Source organism: Coffea arabica, chromosome 5c, assembly GCF_036785885.1.
Source record: "Coffea arabica cultivar ET-39 chromosome 5c, Coffea Arabica ET-39 HiFi, whole genome shotgun sequence".
Classification (NCBI taxonomy): domain Eukaryota; kingdom Viridiplantae; phylum Streptophyta; class Magnoliopsida; order Gentianales; family Rubiaceae; genus Coffea; species Coffea arabica.
This window is the reverse complement of record NC_092319.1, coordinates 3,945,641-3,967,122: the sequence shown is the minus strand read 5'-3', so window position 1 is coordinate 3,967,122 and position 21,482 is coordinate 3,945,641. Positions and strand designations below refer to the sequence as shown.

Below are 21,482 nucleotides of genomic sequence, written 5' to 3'. Positions count from 1 at the left end.
CTTTCATTATTGGATGCATGACACGTAATCTGAATTTAAATTTGAAATTCAAATTTTGCATGTGTGTTTATGCATCCAAATATGATAGTGTATATACTGTTAGTGTATAAAAGATTAACTTTACAAATAATATAAATGTATACTTTCATAATTATATAACCCTACTCCCCCTCGACAATACAACACAAATGGACTAATTTGCCCCTACTAATTAATTTTAATATTTTTTTTACTAATATGCCCCCATTGCCAATATAACAATATTTAGACTAATTTGCCCTTGTGGATGATACACATTCATTACATAAATCATACTCTCATATAATAATATGATAATAAACAAACTAATTAGCCCTACTAATTATATTCAATTTTTTGACTAATTTGCCCATATTTAACATCATAATAAAAGGACTATATTGCCCTTGGACTAAATTGCCCTTACTAAGCTCATTTTCTCAACCAAATTCTATATAAATACACAATCCTATCAATTGGACTTTGTGAATGAAGACTTCAATAAGTTCAACTTTGGCCCAAAGAGAAATCTTCTATATTGGTTTGATCTCAGCCATTTAAAGCTCTTAAATGGGTTAGATTTTAATCAATTTAACCTTAAGTTTGCCAAAACTTGGGCTATCATTTAATTGGATTTCAAATTTAGGTTCAAAATTTTAGTCAAAATCTATTTTTACGAGCCCGCATGGGCTGAGTTTGAGTGAATGAAAATTTTTATATATCAAAACCCTTGATTACTTTATAATTCTAAAATTTGTTATTAAATTATTTTATTAATATTTTAATAAATATTAAATTATTTTATTAAAAAGAATCTGCAATTTAAGGGGCATTTTGACCATTAAAATAGTAATCCTATTTCATCCAATCTCCAACCAAATATAGGATAGGATTATTCCTGAACAAATCCTATCCAAACCCAAAACCACCCAAACATTAGATAATTTGAATTATTAATCTGATGATGACTCAACCCAAAATTAATAATTTGAGAATAAGTCATCCCATCTCATTCAGTTCGTGAACCAAACGGACCCTAAAAATACTTCTAGGGTATTTGGTAATTAATTTTTCATAATTTAAAGAGCCCAACTTTTGATAATTTGAAAGCACTTTTGTTAAAATTTAAAAGTACTTGTATAAGAAGTATTTCTTTAGAAGTCACCGCAACCCCAAACAGCCTAAGTATTTGAGCACAATAGCAACAATATTTAGGGTTGAAATTGGAATTTAGGAGAGAGTTGTACTCAATTCACTCTCAGCATTTGCTCAGTGTATATTTACACCTTTCGTTAAAGTAGTAATAATCTTGGGTGACACTGGCATTATCATCAAATAGCAACATCCAAATCAACAAGAAAAGTTTGTTATTTGTTGCGAAATTTATGCTAGAATGCTCTACCAAATGTTTAGCACTTAACTTCTTTGAATATACTATCCAACATTATATTAAAAAAATGAATAAATAAAAAATTTTTTATTTTTTTTAATAAGAGAGAGATAGGATTTAAGAAACGAGCAGAAGAAGGAAAGAGGTTAGAACCCAAGAGTCTCCTCTCAATCTTGGAGGCTCAACCATAAAGAATTTTTTGTGCTATAGCAGAATAGTATCACATCCACCCAGGATCACTTCGGCCTATGTGATGGAATTAACATAAATAAATAAATAATTCATTGAGTGCATTTCCACTTGGCGTGGGAAATTGGCCGTCCCAAACATTTTATACTCTTTTTTTCGCCTGAGATCATTTTATACGTTCTATCAACACTTTTGTTAAAAAATTTAATTTAACATGAAATTTTCTTACTGCCTATTACGACAATAACATATCACCATTCATCACTCACTGGCAAGTACACGAAAACCTAAAGTTTAATTGCTTAACTTTTTAAAGCAAAGAAAACAAAATAGCGTTAATAAAAAGAAAACATCGTCAATTCAACATGGTCTAAATATGCATGTAACAGTCATCAAATTTCCAGTTTACTTTAAAGTAATTTTAAGTCGACGAATTTGTACATATGCAATAACTCTAAAGATCTGACCATTGAGAAAATTCTTCTATCACAAAGAAAAAAAAAGCTATTTTTGAATAATAAAATGTATGATATTGATTGAATTTAATTGATTCTATGTCATCTAAAAACACTTTTATAGTTTTAGCACTTCGGTTTTGAATACAGTTATTATATTGATAATTATCATATTTTCAAATATTTGCGTGTGTGTTTTAGTGCATTTTTAGTGATTTTGGAGAATTTAAGTAGGATAAATAAGGCTTTTTACCAACTTTTCGAGTTAAGTGTGATTTAAGAAGATGGTCAATCTATTGATGAATTTCATGTTAATCTACACAAAAAAAAATTAAGAACTGCGAGTTTTTATTTGGAGGCAATGTGGATAGAGAGTGAAAATGAGTTTTGAATCGATGAACTAAGTGCTCCAACTCGTTTTAATTTTTTAGTTTAAAATTTTTCTTTCTTCTTAGTAGCTTATTAATTAGGACATGACCTATTAGCTTTTAATTTTGTTGTATAAAGTGAGTTACTATTTTGTTTCTTTATTTTGAAATTTAATTTAATGGACACATGACTAGATGTCACTAAAGTTTGTCTAATTAGGAAAAATTCTTAAAATGTACTAAATCTGCTTTAAATTGGATACATTAGAGACCAAATTTGCTCTCACCAAAATTTTAGGGACTAAAATTGCACATATACTAAACATTGATACCAGATTTGTTTTTTAAAAAATTTTAAGGACTAAAACTACAAAAGGGTGAATCCATTAAGGACAAAACTGTATTTCTCTTTCCAAAAAATTATGACTAATTAGCATGCAACGGAGAATTACATGAATGCACCGGAACGGGACGAAAGTGAATCAGTGACTCCTATCGTTTGATTATTTTATCTGATTCTAAATTTTAATTTTAAATACTCAATACTTTTGAGTCTATTTGAATAGAAAATTATTTGAAAAATCTTTTATAGTAATGTATTAATATTTTTTTTAATGTGATATATGTAAAATAAAAAAAATAATTTTTTTTCAAAATAAATAAAAAAAGCTTCAAATAATATTTTTTGCAATATGGCCTTCTCTTTATCAATTTATTACAAACGATCACACCCCCAAAAAAAAATTTCCCGAAATTCCACACCAAAATTTAGAACTGGCTTTCAAATTTGAATCGGAATTAACTGGGTTTATAAACTAAAATACATGGGACCCACCTCCCCCTTAAACCCTACACCGACCTCTTCCAAAGTCCTTCCTGAAGGCTGGCTGCCGGGCACCGACCTTAGAAAACCTAAGATTTTTTTATTATTTTTTTAAAGAACTTAAAAATTAAAAATCTTGATTCTGAATCTATCTCCATCCCCAAATTTCCCCGACTCCAACCTAGCAAAGGATTCGATTTCAGTTTTGTAGTTGGATTCCAATCTAGGAAAGGATTCGGTTTTATTTCTATCTACAAATATAATTACATACAGCCATTATAGTTTGAAATCTGCAGGTTCTTTTCTTTCCTTTTTTTTAAAGAATTTTTGAGTGATTCGATACAATTATGAATTTTCCTGTCAAGGTTCGGCCTGGAATGAAGAGGGAATATGCTTTTCTGATGAGGGAAAAAAAGCTTTCCCCTGTTGATGATGACATAGGAGGGGAGAACGGGAACAGGAGAGTTACCAGGTCTCAGAAAGGTGGCGGTAAGAACTTTCATGGCTGGATTAAATTCGAGGATTCTGAAGAAAAAGAGGATACAAAGAGTGATGTGATAGATGTACGTAGTGATGAGGATGATGAGGTAACGATAATATCACGGAAACCAAAGGATAAGAGAAGAGCGAAAAGTGTGAAGGTGGATTTCTTGGATTATGATGATGTTAATGTTAATTGCCATAATGGGGTTTCTTTTGATCGAAATTCGGCAAGTTTGAAGGATCTTCTTGAGACGGGTTTGCTAGAGGGCTTACCTGTGCATTATGTTTGTGGATCAATGGGTGAAAATAAGGCAGGGGAAGCAGGGCTCCGAGGAGAAATTCGAGGGTGTGGGATAACTTGTTTCTGTGATGCATGTAAAGGGAGTCGAGTTTTGTCGCCTGATCGGTTTGAGTTGCACGCAAGAAGTGGAAAGAATTGTGCTGCTGATAATATTTATTTGCGGAATGGGAAATCCCTTCGCGATATCTTGAATGCTTGCAAGGAGGATGCTTCTTCTGATGACTCATTGGCAGTTCGAGTCCTGAAAGCTATTGCTTTTTCACAGGCAAAAGCTAATAACTTGTGTGATTCTTTGAGGGAGTCTGAAGATCAGACTACTCAGTCAACTGATCGCGTTGGTTCTAGGCCCACGTTACCTGCCTCCAGCAAGAACTCGTCTGCTAAATGTCCTAGGAAAAAGGTTGAAGGAAAGCTGACCAAGAAAGATCTTAGATTGCACAAAGTGGTTTTTGAGTCGAATTTGCTTGCTGATGGAACTCCATTAGGCTATTATTCAAAGGGCAAGAAAGTGCTTTCGGGCTATAAATCTGGTTCTGGGATCTTCTGCTACTGTTGCAATAAAGTAGTTAGTCCCTCAACGTTTGAGGCTCATGCTGGTTATGCTGCTCGGCGCAAGCCTTACCACGAGATATATACATCAGATGGAGTATCCCTTCACGAGTGGGCTTTAGCAATAAAAAGAAATTTGCATTCGTCTGTAAATCAAAGTGATGATATCTGTTCAGTTTGTGAAGGTGTGGGGGAGCTCTTGTGTTGTGATTTGTGCCCCAGAGCTTTTCACCACGGGTGTGTTGATCTTCCAAGAGTTCCTGAGGGCACTTGGTATTGTAGATGTTGTGTGAATATGCTTAAAAATGAGAACTTTGTGGAGCACAATGCAAATGCTGTAGCTGCTGGAAGGGTTGCTGGAATTGATCCTGTGGAAGAAGTAAGAAAACGATGTGTTCGCATAATTGGTGCTTCAGAAACTGATGTTGGTGGATGTGTCATTTGCAGGGTTCATGACTACAATGAATCTGATTTTGGACCTCGCACAGTTATTATTTGTGATCAGTGTGAAAGGGAGTATCATGTTGGGTGTTTGAAAGACCACGGGATGGATGACTTGCAAGAATTGCCAAGTGGGAACTGGTTCTGCAGCAGAGTATGCAGCAGCATTTACTCTGCCCTTCAGCAACTTGTAAGCAGCCGGGAACAAAAGCTTCCAGATTCTCTGCTAAGCACAATGAAAAAGAAGCATGAAGATGATGCTGATCTGAATGTCTCATGGAGACTTCTCCAGGGGAAAATGGCTTCCGAAGAAAGTAGGAAATGGTTGTCTGATGCTGTTTCTGTTTTCCATGAGCGTTTTGACCCCATTGGCGATCCAAGCAAAAGCAACACTGATCTTATTCCTTCGTTGATCTATGGAAAATCCAATAGAGATCAAGATTATGGAGGAATGTTTTGCGCCGTCTTGACAGTAAACTCAATAGTGGTGTCTGCTGGAATTTTCCGAATATTTGGCCAGGATGTGGCTGAAATCCCACTGGTTGCTACGACTAGTAGTTGTCAAGGCAAAGGATATTTCCAGTCATTGTTCTGTTGCATTGAAAACCTCCTGGCATCTGTCAATGTGACAGACCTGGTGCTTCCGGCTGCACATGAAGCAGAATCAATGTGGAAGAATAAGTTTGGATTCCGAAAGATAAGCCCTGAACGATTGAAGCAATACAGAAGAGATCATCAACTGATGACATTTTTAGGGACATCTGTTCTACACAGGAGAGTATCCAAGCTTGAATTGTGACCAGATAGAGGTTTATCTATACTGTGGTAGATACATTACCAGATAGGAAGGCCCTTTATTGTTGAGCTCACAGGATGATGGTATAAAATGTTGGAGCTTCTCTTTAGTCAACCAGCGTGAGAGTACTTGCATTGCACTTTTTTGTGATACTTGCTCAGATAATCACTCTCTTGAGATCAATTAAAAGAATTAAAAGAAGATTTAATTGATTAAAAGTGTTGTATTGATATCAATCTTCTTATTCGATAAATTATAAAGAAGACTTTTGTAGGTGTTTTAACAAAACATTACTTGTACTTTCCTGTGAGAATCTTAGGAAAAAAAACAATAGACAAGTAATTTGGAAAATAAAAGAAAGAGAATTTATTGAAAAAGGTTAAAAGGTTAAAAACTATTTATCACCATGCCAATTAATAAGCTTGTTTAGTCTCTTATTAGTTAACAAAAGAATTTAATAGTTCATTTAATAACTTAATGATATTTAATTACCAATAGTCTAATCTAAATAGTTTGCTCACGTCTGACAACGTTCTAAGTGTGGACCTGGAATACAAATTAGAGACTATGCTCCCTTCTATCCTCTGATTAATTCAATAATAAAGTTCAAAGAAATTTAGATACATATATACAATATAAAGAGCTAAATAGGTTTCTTTATCTTCTATGGCTCATGTTGCAAAGCTATCCTCCCTATCCCCTAGGGGAAATTCGCAACGGATCTTCCGTGCCAATTTGTATTTCATTTTTTATTATATTATTATTTCTCCTTCATAAATATTATATTTTAGTTTTTTTTATTTTTTTAAAATCCAATAACTATTAATTGAGTAAAAAATAAATACAATAATCATTAAAAAAATTGATTGTCTAAGTTTGTTAAATTTTGTGCATTACTTAGTTAATAGTTATTAGATCTTGAGGAAACAAAAAAGAATTAAAATTTGATATTTATGAAGGGAAAATAGCAATATAATAAAAAGTGGCATAAAGAGTGAAACAAAAGATTCACTGCGGGTGAAATTACTCTACGTTTTATGTATATATGTCTGAATATAGATCTTCTTCTTGTTTATAAATCTCAAAGTATGCTTTTATAAATGGCTATACAAGTATAGTATGAGATAATAGTATCCTAGTTTTTGTTAGTAATCCTCCTCTAATTCCTATGAAGAACGGAAACATATTTCCAATCAATTATACACAAAATAAGTATATATTTCGTTTATTTCCAATCAATTCTACACCGAAAGAATTATATATTTCGTTGTAATCATTTTCATATATTGCACCACCTAACCAAATCATTGCATATAATTGGTAAAAAAAAAGAGTAATAGACATTTTTCACTCGTATATCCGCATATGAAATGTTCACGTTCACTTATAAAGCTGGACGTATGAACACAAATAAAAATGTGTACAATTAATTCTTTTTATTCGCAGACATGATATACTACAAATATCCAAACCTGTATATCTATTCCTTAGATAAATTATTACATGCCTATAATCCTTACTCTTATTGTATACCAAGCACGACCAAATTGATATAGGTTTTACTAATTGTAGAATAATAAAGTCTTTTTACATATTCTAACCTACCAAAACTGATATTTGATTATATTCCTTTCCTGAATGTATTTTGTTCTCTTTTCTTTTTTCTCAATATAATCCTTATAATATGTTGAGAGGATGTAAGATTCTTTATGTTTTTGTGTAGTGTCCTTCATAGTAAAGCAATAACTCATTATTGCCTTTTTTAAAAACATAAAAATATAATAAATCCATAATTATAGGGAAAAAAGAAAGAAAATTTAAACATAATTTTGACATGTCAAATTTGTGGATTGTGTTAAGAAAATTTGAACATAATTTTGATCTATCAAAATTTGTGGATTTTTTTTTTAATTTATTTCGAAGATATCAAGATATTGACAAATACGGATCTTTAACATTATAAACATACAATTAATGATTTAACTTATGCAGCTTTTATGTCATTGAAATAGTAGTATATGAGACTCGGGCCTAGCTATGTGGGATAGCCAATCACCATTATAATATAGCAAACCATGATCGTTTGGTTCAATTGATAAGGACGGATTACTTCTTCACAAAAAAAGTCGTGTATTTGAATATTGTTACGAATGTAAGAACTGTATTAGTGAGAGATCTATAGAAACCTCTGTAAGCGACTTATGATCTCAAAACACAGCCTGCTTCATGTTGGTGGCCACAAACGAACCCGCCCAACCTTTTTTTTTTAACGGGCTAAAAAAAACCATGATCATAGGGCACTTAAATAATACATACATACATACCGATATTTTTAACTTTCATTATCTCAGCAAAGAAAATTGAAGCAATTTAGCAACAGGTGTGACTTGAAACAAGTAAAGTGGCAGTTTTTCTGGTGAGGATTACAAGAAGTTGCCAGAGGATTACATTGACAAGTTCTATCTATGAATGAGAAGCTTGTATTTGTCATCACATAGAAGAATTGAATGGTGCGCTTGAGGATGGTCTTGTACCACCAAAGAAATTTGGGTGCCAACTAGCCTGACAGCCATTAGGCAGCACTTGGTGGCATATTTAGCGGTTGGTTTTAGCAGTTTACGAGGCAATATGTGAGATTAAATGTTTTGGGGATTATAGACATGATACCTCAACCAGGATATGGGTATATGAGGCACAGATATGCGACCTGAACCACTGGAAAACTAGCAAGAATTTGGCTGGTCACCAGTCTGAGAGGTTTGCAGGCATCCCTTTAGGGAAATGTTTGGATGGTTGGTTTCAGCAGTTTAAGAGGCATTTGAATGGAATCATGGTCTCTAGGATGATAAGAAACACATATCTTTGACAAGGAAGGATTGATGGGGCTGGCAATTTTTGGAGCCACTGGAACCTAGCCAGAAAGTCTGCTGGCTACTGACCTAACAGAGCAGGCAGGTCTTCTTGGCAACTTTGCAGGTTTTGTTTGAGCAATTTAAGAGACCTTCTAGTGGGATTATAAGGTACAATTCTATAACTAGAAATGGGCTTTAGAGGGGTTGGTGGTGATCTGAATTATCATTTTTATGCAGAATTCAAAGCTGAAAAATTTTATTAAGTTGAAAATAGATCCGCAGCAATTGTGGAAGAAAGTAAACAAAAAAAAGTCACTATTCACATAAGAATAAACACATTTTATTAACTATCAAATATATAAACTAATAGCTAAATGTATTATATACATTAAGATTCCGGATGCAGACTTAGTCTAGGAACATATAACAAATTCTCATTCCAAAGCACAAAACTAGAATTAGAATGATTATTAAAAACTAAATTTTATTACATAATATAGAAATTGTAAAGAAAACAAAACAAAAAAAAATTGCTGGAGTTGGAGGGAGAGCCTTGAGGTAGATTCAGTAAAGTTGAGGAAAAATCAAACCAATGCTTGAAAGGCTGAAAGTAGTTACTTGGTATTTGTTTTTTAATAGTACTATTTTTGTCATCCAAGTCAATGTATATAAATAGAATTCTAGAAGGAGACTTGGACAAGGAAGAATAAGTGAGAGCAATTGAAAAGAAGTAAAATTGACAATGATCAAACGCATCAATTGAAAAAATTCTTGCTCTGTATCATCTTTTGGGCTTGATAAACAGCTGTGCAAAACGTGGACAAGGCATTACTGTATCAATTGTGGCAACACAAATTGACCTAAAATTTTTTATATCAAATTTCAATTTTATCAATGGAATACATGAGTTTTTGAACCGGGATTCAAAACTATCTTGAATCTCAATATGTAGAACTGAATCCATATACTATTTAGGCCCTAAATTTTCACCTAGCTCAGCTGTTCCCAAAACAGAATAGGGTACTGTTTCTGCAGGCAATATTACCTTTACAGGTCCTATTTCTGTGATGTTTGGGGTGCATTTTATATCCATTTTTATTAGTTTGGCCATGTATAAGACTGCAAAAAAAAGGGTGTTTCTTTAAGCTTACAAAACAACAAAATTCAGAGATTCCAATCTTTATGTGACTTTGATCAATAGCATCCTTGCCATTGCAGGCGAACACAGATGATACTTTTGAGCAGCAGTTTTAACGCATGCTGTTAAATTGAATTAGATAGGTTGACAAGAAAGAAGCTATTCCATGAAAAACAAGAAGATAATGTATTGACAAATCAAGAGGAAACTAAGATCCCGATTTTCCAAATACAAAAACAAGAAGATACCACATAGAGATAATCACCATAAAGAGGAAGGTGTGCTTCATACAGTCAACCAGCATTGACAAATTGAAAACAGAGTTTCTAAGTTTCAATTCCCTGGTTCGAAAATCACTTCAACTTTAGGCGATGCTCGTGAGAACCGCAACAACTCCTTTGATGTGTTCAACCTTTCAAGAGGGTCAAGGTCTTGGTTCTCTTCAATACACATTCTTTCAAGTGATGGGAGCAGAATAACAGAAGCTTTACAAGAAGCAGCTCAGATGTCGAACCTTTAAACATTTGCATGGTCACAGTCTGGAGTCCTTTAAAACTTTGTTTCATCAGACCTGGTTCTTTCAAGTAAGTGACAGTTTTCTCGTCGTATATGATCTGCTTATCCTGTTAGACAGAAAACAAAATCAGTACTATTATCAACATTTCAATGGGGAAAAAATCATGATTAGTAACAATTCTTACCGCCCAAATCTCCAATTCAGACAAGTTCCAAGCACTCTGCAATAAGCAAAGAATGCAAGCAATCTCGGCACAGTGATAGGTAATACGAAATGGGGTCAGATATACCAAGGAGCTAACTTGATCAATCGGAAGCCTCTGAGGAATGTCACCTGCTGCCAGATGCTATGAAGTAGACCACAAAATGAAATCCATTACTCGAACATGTTCAAGTGCAAACAACCTCATCTATGTTAACCAGAAAGAAACAGAAACGAACAAGTACCTTGAGAAATGATCCGTTCAAATAAAGACACTCGAGTTCAGGCCAACAGCCAAGAAGCTTTGTCAAAGTAATGTTCTTATCCAATTTATCATGTTCAACTCCATCTGACAATCCAATGTACACGGTTACCAGGTCTTTGCAGGTGATATAATAGCTCAAGTCAAGATCGTCATTGTCCAGAAGAATCAAGATTCGTAGTGATGGAGCAGATACACATAAAAGTTGGATGCCAAAACAGTTTTTTAACTCTAATTGAACAAGTTGAGGGAGATTAAGGACTGAGAACTGAAAGGTGACTGTTTCCAGAACAAGGTGAGTGAGCTTTCCGAAGAAGCCTTCTGAGTTTGGTGCCTTAAAAATACATTTAGTCACCCTTATATAGGCAAGTTTTGGACAACTGAAAGCATAACAAGGTACTTTGTAAGGATTAGGACTTCTGTTATGAAGAATGAGTTTTGTCACATCTTTTCTCGACACGAATAACAACCACTGATCAATGCTGGAGTATTGAGTTGAATACAATTCTGGAATGTCAAGAACGAATTTCAAAATGGGTCCAAGGTGTTGAAAAAGTATTCCATTGACTTTGTTTACATATTCGGTTAGGAAAAAGTTCGGTGAATTGTTTCGCATTATCTCTGCATAGAATTGCTCGTCAAGAACAACCTCAGGATATTCAGCCCAAATATATCTCCATTTGCTCGACAAAATACTCGTTCTTGCTGCATCTCGAATGGGCATGCGTCCTATTATATTCTGTATGGCATTTATGGGAAGGTTTGAGAGTCTATCTACTGCACCCCTTTCCTCAGCAACCCTTGCACGATTATCAGCAGTCATGATTCTGCTGATAAAAGCAAATGAACACAACAGAAGGAGACTATATAATTGAACAGTACTTGTCTCCTTACTAAAATTAACAGTTCAGCAGAAAGCAACATCCGCACACACATTCCAATGTGCAATGGACAAATGAAAGCCATCATCTTAAAAAGACAAGATGAAAACAGATCCACCAAGCTGCTGTGCGGTCATTCAAACATCACAAGTTAAGGTTTGGAGAAAAGACAGTTTACAACTTTCCAAAACTAGGCTATGCCATCATTCCTATGTATATCGTGATTACACATAACCTAGCAACAAGGGAATACTAGAAAATTTATACTTGTTTGGACGTAGATTACCAGCAACAAGCCAACCATTATAGTGGTAATCCAGCAAAATCAAGTTTAATATTGAGATTCGATTAAGGCCTACTCAAATTCAATTACGAATAAACTCAAGTTGAGTTCACCAAAAAATTTGGTTATAAGTTTTCACGTATTCTTGTAATATGAACATTCGAAATTAAGATCAAAGCTTGTTTTAGAATAATTTAATTCTAGAACTCTTTTTAAATAGATGTATATGGGAGATAAAAAAGTGTTTGGAAAACATATTTGAAGTTTTTACAAACATATATATAAAAAACCTCACCATCCATCTCCAAGGAAAAAGAGAAAATTAATAACTTCACTATCTAAGCCACTGGAGAATCTGAAAACCATAAAGTACCGGAGCATAACCACCCACCCCCCCACCCCCCCAAAAAAAGAAAAAAAAAACTTATAAAGAAGGGGAAATTCTGAACACTAGTTTTTGAAGCTTTACAGAATTAAAAGATCTTTTTTCAGCTCGAAACCCTTCAATTATTTTCAAGAAATGATGTATGCATCGCTACAGAAGTACTTGTGCTTCTAATTCTATTTGCAAATCTTGCAAATATAAATAAATAAATAAAGAATGTAGCATTTTCTTTGTATTAATTTCAGAAACGAAGCAAAAATAGTGACAACAAATGAAGTTACAAACTAAGTTCCAGTTCATTCTATCAAGCAAATTGAAAACATACCGGCAATTGAGAATCATTGTTCTATAGATACAGACGGGGCTTCTTCACGGACGAGATGCCCAGAAACCAGAAGAGAAACTCTGCAAAAAATATATATACACTAAAGAGGTTTTGGAGATTTATGGCCAGTTTGGGAGTTTAAGATAGAAAAGAAAAGAAAAGAAAAAATTGAGAGACAAGTTTCCTTCAAAGTTGTTTGGAAGTTTAGGAAAGAAGAAAAAAGGACGATTTCTTTTCATTTGGGGGGTTGGAAAGGGAAATAAATGTTTGACTAATATATCGCGTACGCGTAGACCGTGTGTAATTAAGGGGAAAGAGGCCATTTAAAAACAGTTACATCTTTTGGCTTTTATATAAGGTGCAAACAAGTCGAGTTTAATTGAATAGCGTGCAAGCTTGCTTTATCAAAACTCGAGATCAAACTCGCATTGATCGAATTCGAGCTCGAATTCAAGCAGCTCGAGCTACTTGATGAATTGAGCTTGAGTTTAATATATAAAACTAAAAAATTTATCTAATTTAAATAGATTCAATCGAACTTCACATAAATAAATTTTTTTTATTATTTTTATTTATTAGTATGAAATATCAATTTTGTTTCTTATTTAAAATTATATAAAATATAAAATTATATTTCTTACCCTCCATTAGGTTGATTGAACTCCATAAGCCTAAGTTCGAGTTCAAACTCGAGTAATGCAAATTAAATCGAAATCGAGTTGAAGCTTAACTTTCAAGATCTCGACAAAGTCAAGTTCGAGTTCAAATCCCAATTTTTTAACTCAAATCGAGCTTTAGTGTACTATTTGAACTCAACTCGACTCGATTACATCCCTAACCTTTCCATCCAAATCAGGCCACGTTTGGGAGGAAAACTTGTCCCGGAAGGAAAGTGCACTCCTTCCAATTCTTTTACTTGCCTATCAAATGATCGAGAACCATCAGTCTAGTCACTGCACTAGAACAACAAAACAATGAACTTCGAAAAAGCTATAAACACCACAACATCCCAGTGGGGAAGACAGGTAAATGTCCTCAACTTCCTTGAGTATAGGTCGCCCCACCCAAAGAAAAAAGGGGTTGACAGACCATGTCCCATCTGACAAATTTAACTCTGCCAGAATACCTTAGCTACAATGATTCCACTCTCATTAGATACCTAACATCCTATTGGTATATACAACTTATCCAATGTTTGAAAATACAACAAAAATGTTGAATCTCAAGTAGACTATCAACACTACAAGATCCAAACAGGGCACACCAAACCATAAACTACTTTTAACTCCTTTAACTAGAAACCCCTAGACATAAACATTTGATGATGACCCACGACCCTACAAGTTAAATATGCAAATAGTATGTCTAACCACCTACTTAAGCTTAAATGAAGGACCTCCATCACATTGAATCATCAGACTCATCAGAATCGCTTCTGTCTGGCTCCCCACCAGCCGTCTCAGCCTCAGGTACATCAGGCTTCTCTGGAGGCTTAGGTTCCACCTTCTTACTTGCATTACGAGCATTTTCCTCGCCATCTTCCTCGTGCTCAACGGCTTCAACATGTAAGTTAGTCAAGGAATAACAACGATAAAATTATACACTTTTGAAAAAAAAAAATCTGAGGAATGCACAGTTTCGCAGCATACATAAACTTCCACAATCCTCTCAAGTCACAATGGTAACTATTAAAAGAATGTGGCATTCTGAATTCCTGCTTCAATTGTATGCGCACGACCTCCCTGTAACATCTAACAATGAAACAAACAAAATGAAAGTATCAGATTACACAAAAAGCTAGAATAATGAAAAGTTACCTTGGCAAGTTAGGATTCTCTTATGCAAGTACAACACAATCATCTGTCACAGTATGAACTAAAGAAAATTTAACAAATCACTAGTCTCAATTAAGTCCATAAAAGCTGACTACTTCACATTCTGAAAGCCAGAGTAACTGGAAGGATATCAATATTCTCAGCGGTTCCACCAGCCATAATATTCTGCAAATCTTTCTCAGCACGCCGAACCAGCTCCGGCTGCAAAATGACACAAGTGCACCATAACTCACTTAAATAAATAGTAAAAACCAATATAATATTAGCACTCATTGTTGAACTTATATAGCTATCCATGCAGACATGCCTACAGTTACAAAATATGTGATTGACGCTTCATGACAATGAACCACTTTCTCACACCCATTGCAGCCATAATGTATCTTTGTGTATGTCTCTGTCTGAGTTGTGAGCTTTTTTTTCTTTCTTTTTTTTTTCTGTGTGTGTGTGTGTGTGTGTGAGAGAGAGAGAGAGAGAGTATACTGGAAGAAGAGACAGTTCACAAGGCCACATACATTTAGATCTGGTTCTCTGCGAAACCTTCGCCTTCGAGCATCCCTCATCGGAGGGGTGAGGCCGTGTCTGTACTCCACCTCATCTGGAACATTGTCACCTTCCTCCTTCACCATAATCATCTGCAAGTCATCACAAATTTTACAAAATTGAACTAAGAACTCTCCAGATGTCATGAATGTTACAAAACAATAATTGACAAGAAGACAGCATACTTGACCAATATCTGCAGTTTTAATCAGAACGCTATCATCATAAGTTTTGTATGACTCCACAGTGCCAGGTAAATCCAAGAGAAATGCAGGGAAGTGATCATTTCCTACTGAAAATGTGCCACTTCTGCTATCCTCTACAAAATATCAATCAAGTCCTCAAGAAGATTGATGATGAAGAAAATAAAATTTATGCCAATCAATTAAGGATTGAGAAGGGCTTTTAAATGTTGGCAGCATAGCAAACAATAATATGTAAACCATATTAATTCATGCAATATCCAGAAATTCGTTAACATTTATCCACCAAGTCTAATTTTTCATGCTGTAACAGTTGACAGAGAAAGTGTTCATTCAGACACAGTTTCATCTCTTACATTCAGAATCTTGAGTTTGTGTCGTTACTTGGACTGACACATAAATAATATTTCACCGTCATTATTCATGATTAGACAAAGTTGTGGATTCACTTGAATGCATTTCAAACATGTATTATCCTTGGTGAAGTTAAAAGACAATGATTCATATCATGATATCAATCAGCTCTGAATTAACCATGGGGCCCATTTGTTTCCACTTGGGAGTCAAAATTGGATTGGAATGATATACTAGAGAATCAGCATTGGTGTTATCAAAGGCAATGAAGCATTTGATTGAACATTTAGGAACGGGTTTTATGCATTTTTGCCCAAAAAAAGTTTCCTTTATGACCTCTATTTCTTAATTCAGTTTCCTTCAGGCTTTCTTATCCCCTTTCCCAATAGCATTGACCAGTCTGCCTTCCCCTACCCCCCACAAGTAGCACGAGACTGCCACCATCAACCACCACATCCATCTGAAGAGGCCGATTTTACACAATTCAACTCCTTTTTATGAATTTTTTTTTTGTGAATTAACAATTAAAGATAAGTCCTTGAAAATCATATAAAAGAGACCAACAATAACGCCAATGGTGAATACTCACACTTCAATGTCCAAACTATCCAAAAAATAAACATCTTTCAGCTCCCTAGACCTCCAACAGCCATACAATTTCTCAAAAACTAGAAACAAAATAATCCAAGTCCCAAGCTTGAACTACAACCTATGATAGATCCACCGACCTACAAAATAACAAATTTATTCATAGATGTCAAATTGCTCCCTATGTTAAGTAAATTGTGGATCCACTAAACCATTGCATCAAATCGAGAAAGACAGCAATGGCCACTACAGCAATTTCACAACTAGTGAAGAGCCACAACAAGCAAAAAACATAGAGCTAGAGCTAGCAGAAGGGTAATAAGGGAGGGAGAGGAAGTGGGAGGCAGAGAGAGAGAGAGAGAGACAGATTGCAGGGGCTGTGGAGATAGGGTGAGGAGCGCAGATGGAAGGACAGGATTTATACCATGACCACAAGGAGGACGGAAATTGGAAAATGCAGTTTTTCTTACAACCTTTTGTATTTTCCGTTTTTTTTTCTTTGTAAAATTATTTGATCTCAAGTATGGGAATAATTTTCAAACTGCCACATTTGCATATATCAAGGAAATGAAAGCAACATACAAATTCACATAAAATCCTTCTGATCACCATTAACATGCATGATTTAAATTGATACCCATTTGTTGGCCCATGCTCCTTTACCAAATGAAACTCATATTGGTGATCTGATTACATTATATCCCATCCTCCCAATATTTATCTGATAAAAACTGGTTGTGGGCTTATCCAAAGATTCAAATATTTGTAACCAGCTTTCCATTTTCAACTCTCCAACAGAGATGAGATCTTCACTTGAAAGATGTGAATCCTATTTCAATTGAACTTAGACTGCTCATGTGCAGTTTAAGTTACATGAATCCTATGTCAATTGAACTTAGACTGCTTATGGGCAGCTTAAGTTGTGCATTTACGTGTATTTGCTTTCCTGATTCTTACTTCCCATTTTCCAAAACTGTTTCAAGAAAATGGTTAAGACCACACTTCAAATATAAGAACAAGGTCCTAGAAGAACAACACCACCACTCCAGATCAGGTAACTAATTAAGAATTTGGTATGGACCATATACATGTGTATTGTGTGCATAAATAGAGAGAGAGAGAGAGAGAGAGAGCAAAAAGAAAAAGGTATCATGCATCATTCAAGAGAATCAGTGAGGATAGGGACAGAAGAAAATTAAAACCTCGTTGAATCTTAATTTCTGAAGAAAAAGGCAATGTGGACAGATGCAATTTTGGTTGGACAAATTTGCTGACCAAGTTCTTTAGTCTCCTAACTGGCAAATTTTTACCAAAGAGATACAACTTGAGCCCAGCAGGAATGGCAGCAATAATAGAAAAAGGTCCAATAACATCCTAATATCTATTGCCCCTCTCCTTCTCCGATTTTCCGTAACCTTATCTACTAGGATACTCAAGGACGCTGATGAAAAAAGAAATCCCCAAAAGCCCAAGTGGGCTGTCAAGCGCCAAGGTTGGAAACTACAACCATAAGACAGAATCTAATAGGAAAGAGTTATTATACAAATTGTATAAAGGACGACTGAACCAAGTTTGACATAGGTAAGCAATCTCTTTAGAAGATAAGAGTGGAAAACAAGTGACCAACTTTTAGATTAAAAGGACTATTCAAATCAAGGTTCAGCGAGCCAATCAAACTGTCCTGTGAGATTCAAAAACATCAAAAGCACCAAAGGAAATATGTATATATGCAGGTGTGAGTAATTTAAACATTGCCAACACTAACATTAGCAAACATCAGGGAACAACAGATTGCACTTAAGTACAAAATACTACCAAAAAGCAGCTCAGCTGCACCGAGAGAAGCAACATCAGCAGTGAAAAGAAACTATAAAAGCTTCAAACAAACATTGACATGCCTTAATCTGAATAAAGAAGAAGCATAGCAAAACGTTCAATTAAACCAAATAATTGAATTGCACTAATTCCTAATAAAATCCTTTCTTGATGCTTCTTACGTACATTTTCAATTTATTAATTGAACACAAATTTAAGAATACAGATTGCTAAATCAGTTGCTCACCAGAAAAGGTTAAATCTAATGACTTGTCATCAGAAGATGAAGATGCATTTTCACTCAAGAGACGGTCTAACCGTTCGGCTACCGAAGGTGGAACCCGTAGTATAAATTGCTCTTCCATGCCTGCACACAAACCCAAAAAAAAAAATCATCTAAAGCAATTATTCGAACAGCTTATTTCTTTGGCTCATCGCTCTTGATTTCTACCACAAAGAGGATGTTCTATACAAACTGGTGTCTGAATTCAGGCATCCATCGGTCAGTTAGGGAATGAGAAGAATTTAGAGGCTGCCAACTCCAAACTCCAAAACTTTATTTTTGGATTGGATAAGCAAATGAAATTACTGATTTGTCTTTTTGATTTTGCAATTAGTATAAAAAAGGGAAATTCGTAATGCTACTTTTGCAGCTTTACAGGATTAAAGAAGTTTTTTCAGCTTGAAACACTTGAACCCATTTTGAAGAAATGATGTATGGATCGCCACCTAAATTATGCAGCTAATTCTATTTGCAATCTTTCAGACAAGAAGCAAAAATTTTAAAAAAAATCAAGAATATATCACTAGCTTAGCATTGATTGCAGAAAAGAAGCAGAAATAGTGAGAACCAATTAAATCCCAAACCAAGCTGCGGTTCATTCTATCAAACAAATTGAAAACATCCCCGCAATTGAAAGTCATTATTCTATGGATACAGAAGGGAGTTCTTCATGGAAAAGTAAAATCACCTGGAATTTCAGTTGCAGAAATTTTGCTTCAAGAAGCCCAGAAGGCAGAACAGAAACCCGGCAAACAAAAACGATGTAATAACTAATAAGGAGGTTTTTGGAGATTAAGGATAGAATTTGAAATAGGGTCGGGTAATTGATGATCCGATCCAACTCAATCGGGTATGCATGGTCAAAGCTTGCTAACCCGAAAAGATACAAGGACATCTTCTCCTGTGCTTTGTTTTCTTGAAAAAATGAGTCTGTTTGGGTCCTTTTTCAAAAATTAGTTTTTTAAAGATTATAAAAATTTTTAAAACACACTCTAAAAAAAAGTCTAATTTTTTAATATTTTAAAATATTTCAAAAATATTTTAAAAATACTACTATTCTTAAATATTTGAAAATATTTTTTAAAAATATCCCAAAATATATTTTAAAAAATCTGTTATAATAAAAATTTTCAAAAATACTTTCAAAAATAGTTAATCTAAATGGACTAGAAATGTTTATTTCACAAAGAGTTAATTACCGATTGACCCCTGAATGTGGGACTTACTTATACTTAGCACCCCCAAAATGCAAACAAATTAAACTTTATGCCGAGAAGAAAATTCTATTTTGAGTATTAAATTTTTTGGACAAATCTACTCTTCCAATAACATTAAATTCTTTCCCTTCCATTAATACTAAGAGTTATAATTCAGTAATTGTTTCCATTAAATTCTTTCCCTTCCATTAATATAGCAAAGTAGTTTCTGGGAATATTCAGCTTCTCAAGCATTTGATTAAAATAAAAACATTGAACGGGTTCAATCAAATTACAGTAAAGAAACTTTTAAATATTGAACTGATGGAATTAAAATTAACACTCCAGCAATTGCACACGCAAAAAAATTACAACCTTCATTGTGTAAAAATTTCCTTCAATCAATTTCATTGACACATATCAGCTATCAGATGTCCTTTTCCCTCCTTCCTCTGATCATAGGAGAAACAATTGTTCCATATTCCTCCAATTTTTAGTCCAGAACCAATCAAAGATATCAGTACAGGAATTAAAATACAAATGGAACCAGAATCTTTTGGCCTAGCTCTATGTAAATTACGTTAAAGCATCATCAGTATGTATGAAAAGAAGCATTCTTCTCGAGGATGCATATGATTAATTGGCATGATCAATTTGCTTACACCTGTATCTCGTGGAAATTGATCCTACTTCTTAGTAGAGTTAAATAAGGATTCAGTGCGATTGTGTTTGTCGTAGTTTTGTCCTATTGTTGTACATGCTCAAATTTTTAAATTTCTGGTATATAAATACATTTTAATGTTATATTGAATACGTGTTTAACATTTTTTTTTTTTCATGCACACTGAGGGTGGTCATTTCGGCCTAGCTTCATTAAGCAGGCTCCGCCTTCCCCAAATTCCACCTCGGCTTCGAATTTCACCTCGGCCTCTTCATACCGACCCGAGGTGGATACTCCTGAGGATCCAATATTCATCCCGATCACCTCGGCCATCGCGGTGGCCACCATGAAGTTCCACTGTGTTTGATGGGACAGCTGAGGTCAGGTCACAGACTGACACTCGCAAGGGAACAAGACGTCTGATAAAGCCTGTCTGACAGACCTGATGGGATTAGGGATGGCAACGGGGCGGGGTTGGGGCGGGGGGACCCCTCCCCCGTCCCCCGTCCCGTTGCCTATTAGTTTCCCCCGTCCCCCGCCCCGTCCCCCGCCTCCCGCTCCCCCCGCCCCACCCCGCCCCCGCCCCGCCTTGCCCGGCTTCCCTCGCGGGGGCACCCGCGGGGTTAATAAAATTTTATTATATAATTTTATTATAATTAAATTTTAATAAATAATCAAGTATTAAAATATCAACACATCACCAAATTATTATTCATTGTAATTTTACAATTGAAACTCATAAAAACAATCAAACAGAAGTTATTTGAATACAATCCAATATGATGAAATAAATATAACTAAAATAGTCAGATTTTCACTTTTAGTACAAATGCAATCACTAATTCATCATTGTGTTTGTGCTTTTTTATGAGAAAAAAGTGTTATTCTATTAAGTGTAATTAGAAATTTAGTATAAATGTATTAGTAAATTTAGTATAACTAATTAATAAATTCTATTAGTAGACATGTATAATTATTCATATAATTGATAATATCAATTATATTACATAAACTAATATACATTATATAATACATCTAACTAATAATATCATTATCATAAGTTTATAACGAATTAACTTACATATAATATATAGTCATTTATATATATATATATATATATATATATATATTTTTTTTTTTTGGGGGTGGTGGGGCGGGGGAGTATACCCCCGCCCCCCGCCCCGTTTCTAAGCGGGGGGAAAAAATTCCCCCCCGCCCCCGCCCCACCCCCCGCCCCAACCCCCGCCCCGTGAGCCCCCCGCGGGGCGGGCACCCGCGGGCACCCGCCCCCATTGCCATCCCTAGATGGGATAGACTGACATGCTCAGTTTGCCAAGATCTGGGAAG

General features: G+C 34.8%; 3 protein-coding genes across 6 annotated transcripts; 1 reads left to right on the top strand and 2 right to left on the bottom strand.

Annotated features, from left to right (window-relative positions):
- Nucleotides 1-3,282: 3,282 nt before the first annotated feature.
- On the top strand, nucleotides 3,283-6,043 carry LOC113689065 (uncharacterized). Its single transcript, XM_027206899.2, has one exon. It carries the CDS (start codon nucleotides 3,591-3,593, stop codon nucleotides 5,814-5,816), a length of 2,226 nt encoding a protein of 741 aa, XP_027062700.1. The 5' UTR covers nucleotides 3,283-3,590; the 3' UTR covers nucleotides 5,817-6,043.
- A 3,922-nt stretch (nucleotides 6,044-9,965) lies between these two features.
- On the bottom strand, nucleotides 9,966-12,962 carry LOC113689722 (F-box/FBD/LRR-repeat protein At1g13570). Of its 4 annotated transcripts, none has more exons than XM_027207472.2 (4): nucleotides 12,658-12,962; nucleotides 10,767-11,613; nucleotides 10,505-10,666; nucleotides 9,966-10,426 (listed from the first exon to the last, which is right to left on the bottom strand). In XM_027207472.2, exons 1-4 carry the CDS (start codon nucleotides 12,672-12,674, stop codon nucleotides 10,211-10,213), a joined length of 1,242 nt encoding a protein of 413 aa, XP_027063273.1. In that variant the 5' UTR covers nucleotides 12,675-12,962; the 3' UTR covers nucleotides 9,966-10,210. The 4 variants fall into 4 exon arrangements, with proteins under 4 accessions (XP_027063273.1, XP_071906572.1, XP_071906571.1 ...); XM_072050471.1 differs by having other exon boundaries at nucleotides 10,767-11,583; nucleotides 12,658-12,961; XM_072050470.1 differs by having other exon boundaries at nucleotides 10,767-11,786; nucleotides 12,658-12,960.
- Nucleotides 12,963-13,670: 708 nt separating this feature from the next.
- LOC113688952 (transcription initiation factor TFIID subunit 7-like) lies at nucleotides 13,671-19,106 on the bottom strand. Its single transcript, XM_027206780.2, has 6 exons — nucleotides 18,967-19,106; nucleotides 18,243-18,362; nucleotides 15,221-15,354; nucleotides 15,008-15,127; nucleotides 14,624-14,693; nucleotides 13,671-14,222 (listed from the first exon to the last, which is right to left on the bottom strand). The coding sequence occupies exons 2-6, from the start codon at nucleotides 18,358-18,360 to the stop codon at nucleotides 14,059-14,061; spliced, it is 606 nt and encodes a 201-aa protein (XP_027062581.1). The 5' UTR covers nucleotides 18,361-18,362; nucleotides 18,967-19,106; the 3' UTR covers nucleotides 13,671-14,058.
- Between the last annotated feature and the right edge of the window lie 2,376 nt (nucleotides 19,107-21,482).

What these genes read in the sequence shown, in the direction of transcription:
- LOC113689065 (XM_027206899.2), top strand. Translation starts at nt 3,591, where the DNA reads ATGAATTTTCCTGTCAAGGTTCGGCCTGGAATGAAGAGGGAATATGCT.
- LOC113689722 (XM_027207472.2), bottom strand. An exon ending in TGAACGGATCATTTCTCAAG is followed by an intron (nt 10,667 to 10,766) that starts GTACTTGTTCGT and finishes TCTACTTCATAG; the next exon opens with CATCTGGCAGCAGGTGACAT. An exon ending in CTGAATTGGAGATTTGGGCG is followed by an intron (nt 10,427 to 10,504) that starts GTAAGAATTGTT and finishes TCTGTCTAACAG; the next exon opens with GATAAGCAGATCATATACGA.
- LOC113688952 (XM_027206780.2), bottom strand. Translation starts at nt 18,360, where the DNA reads ATGGAAGAGCAATTTATACTACGGGTTCCACCTTCGGTAGCCGAACGG. An exon ending in AAACTGCAGATATTGGTCAA is followed by an intron (nt 15,128 to 15,220) that starts GTATGCTGTCTT and finishes GATGACTTGCAG; the next exon opens with ATGATTATGGTGAAGGAGGA. An exon ending in GCAGAGAACCAGATCTAAAT is followed by an intron (nt 14,694 to 15,007) that starts GTATGTGGCCTT and finishes GTCATTTTGCAG; the next exon opens with CCGGAGCTGGTTCGGCGTGC.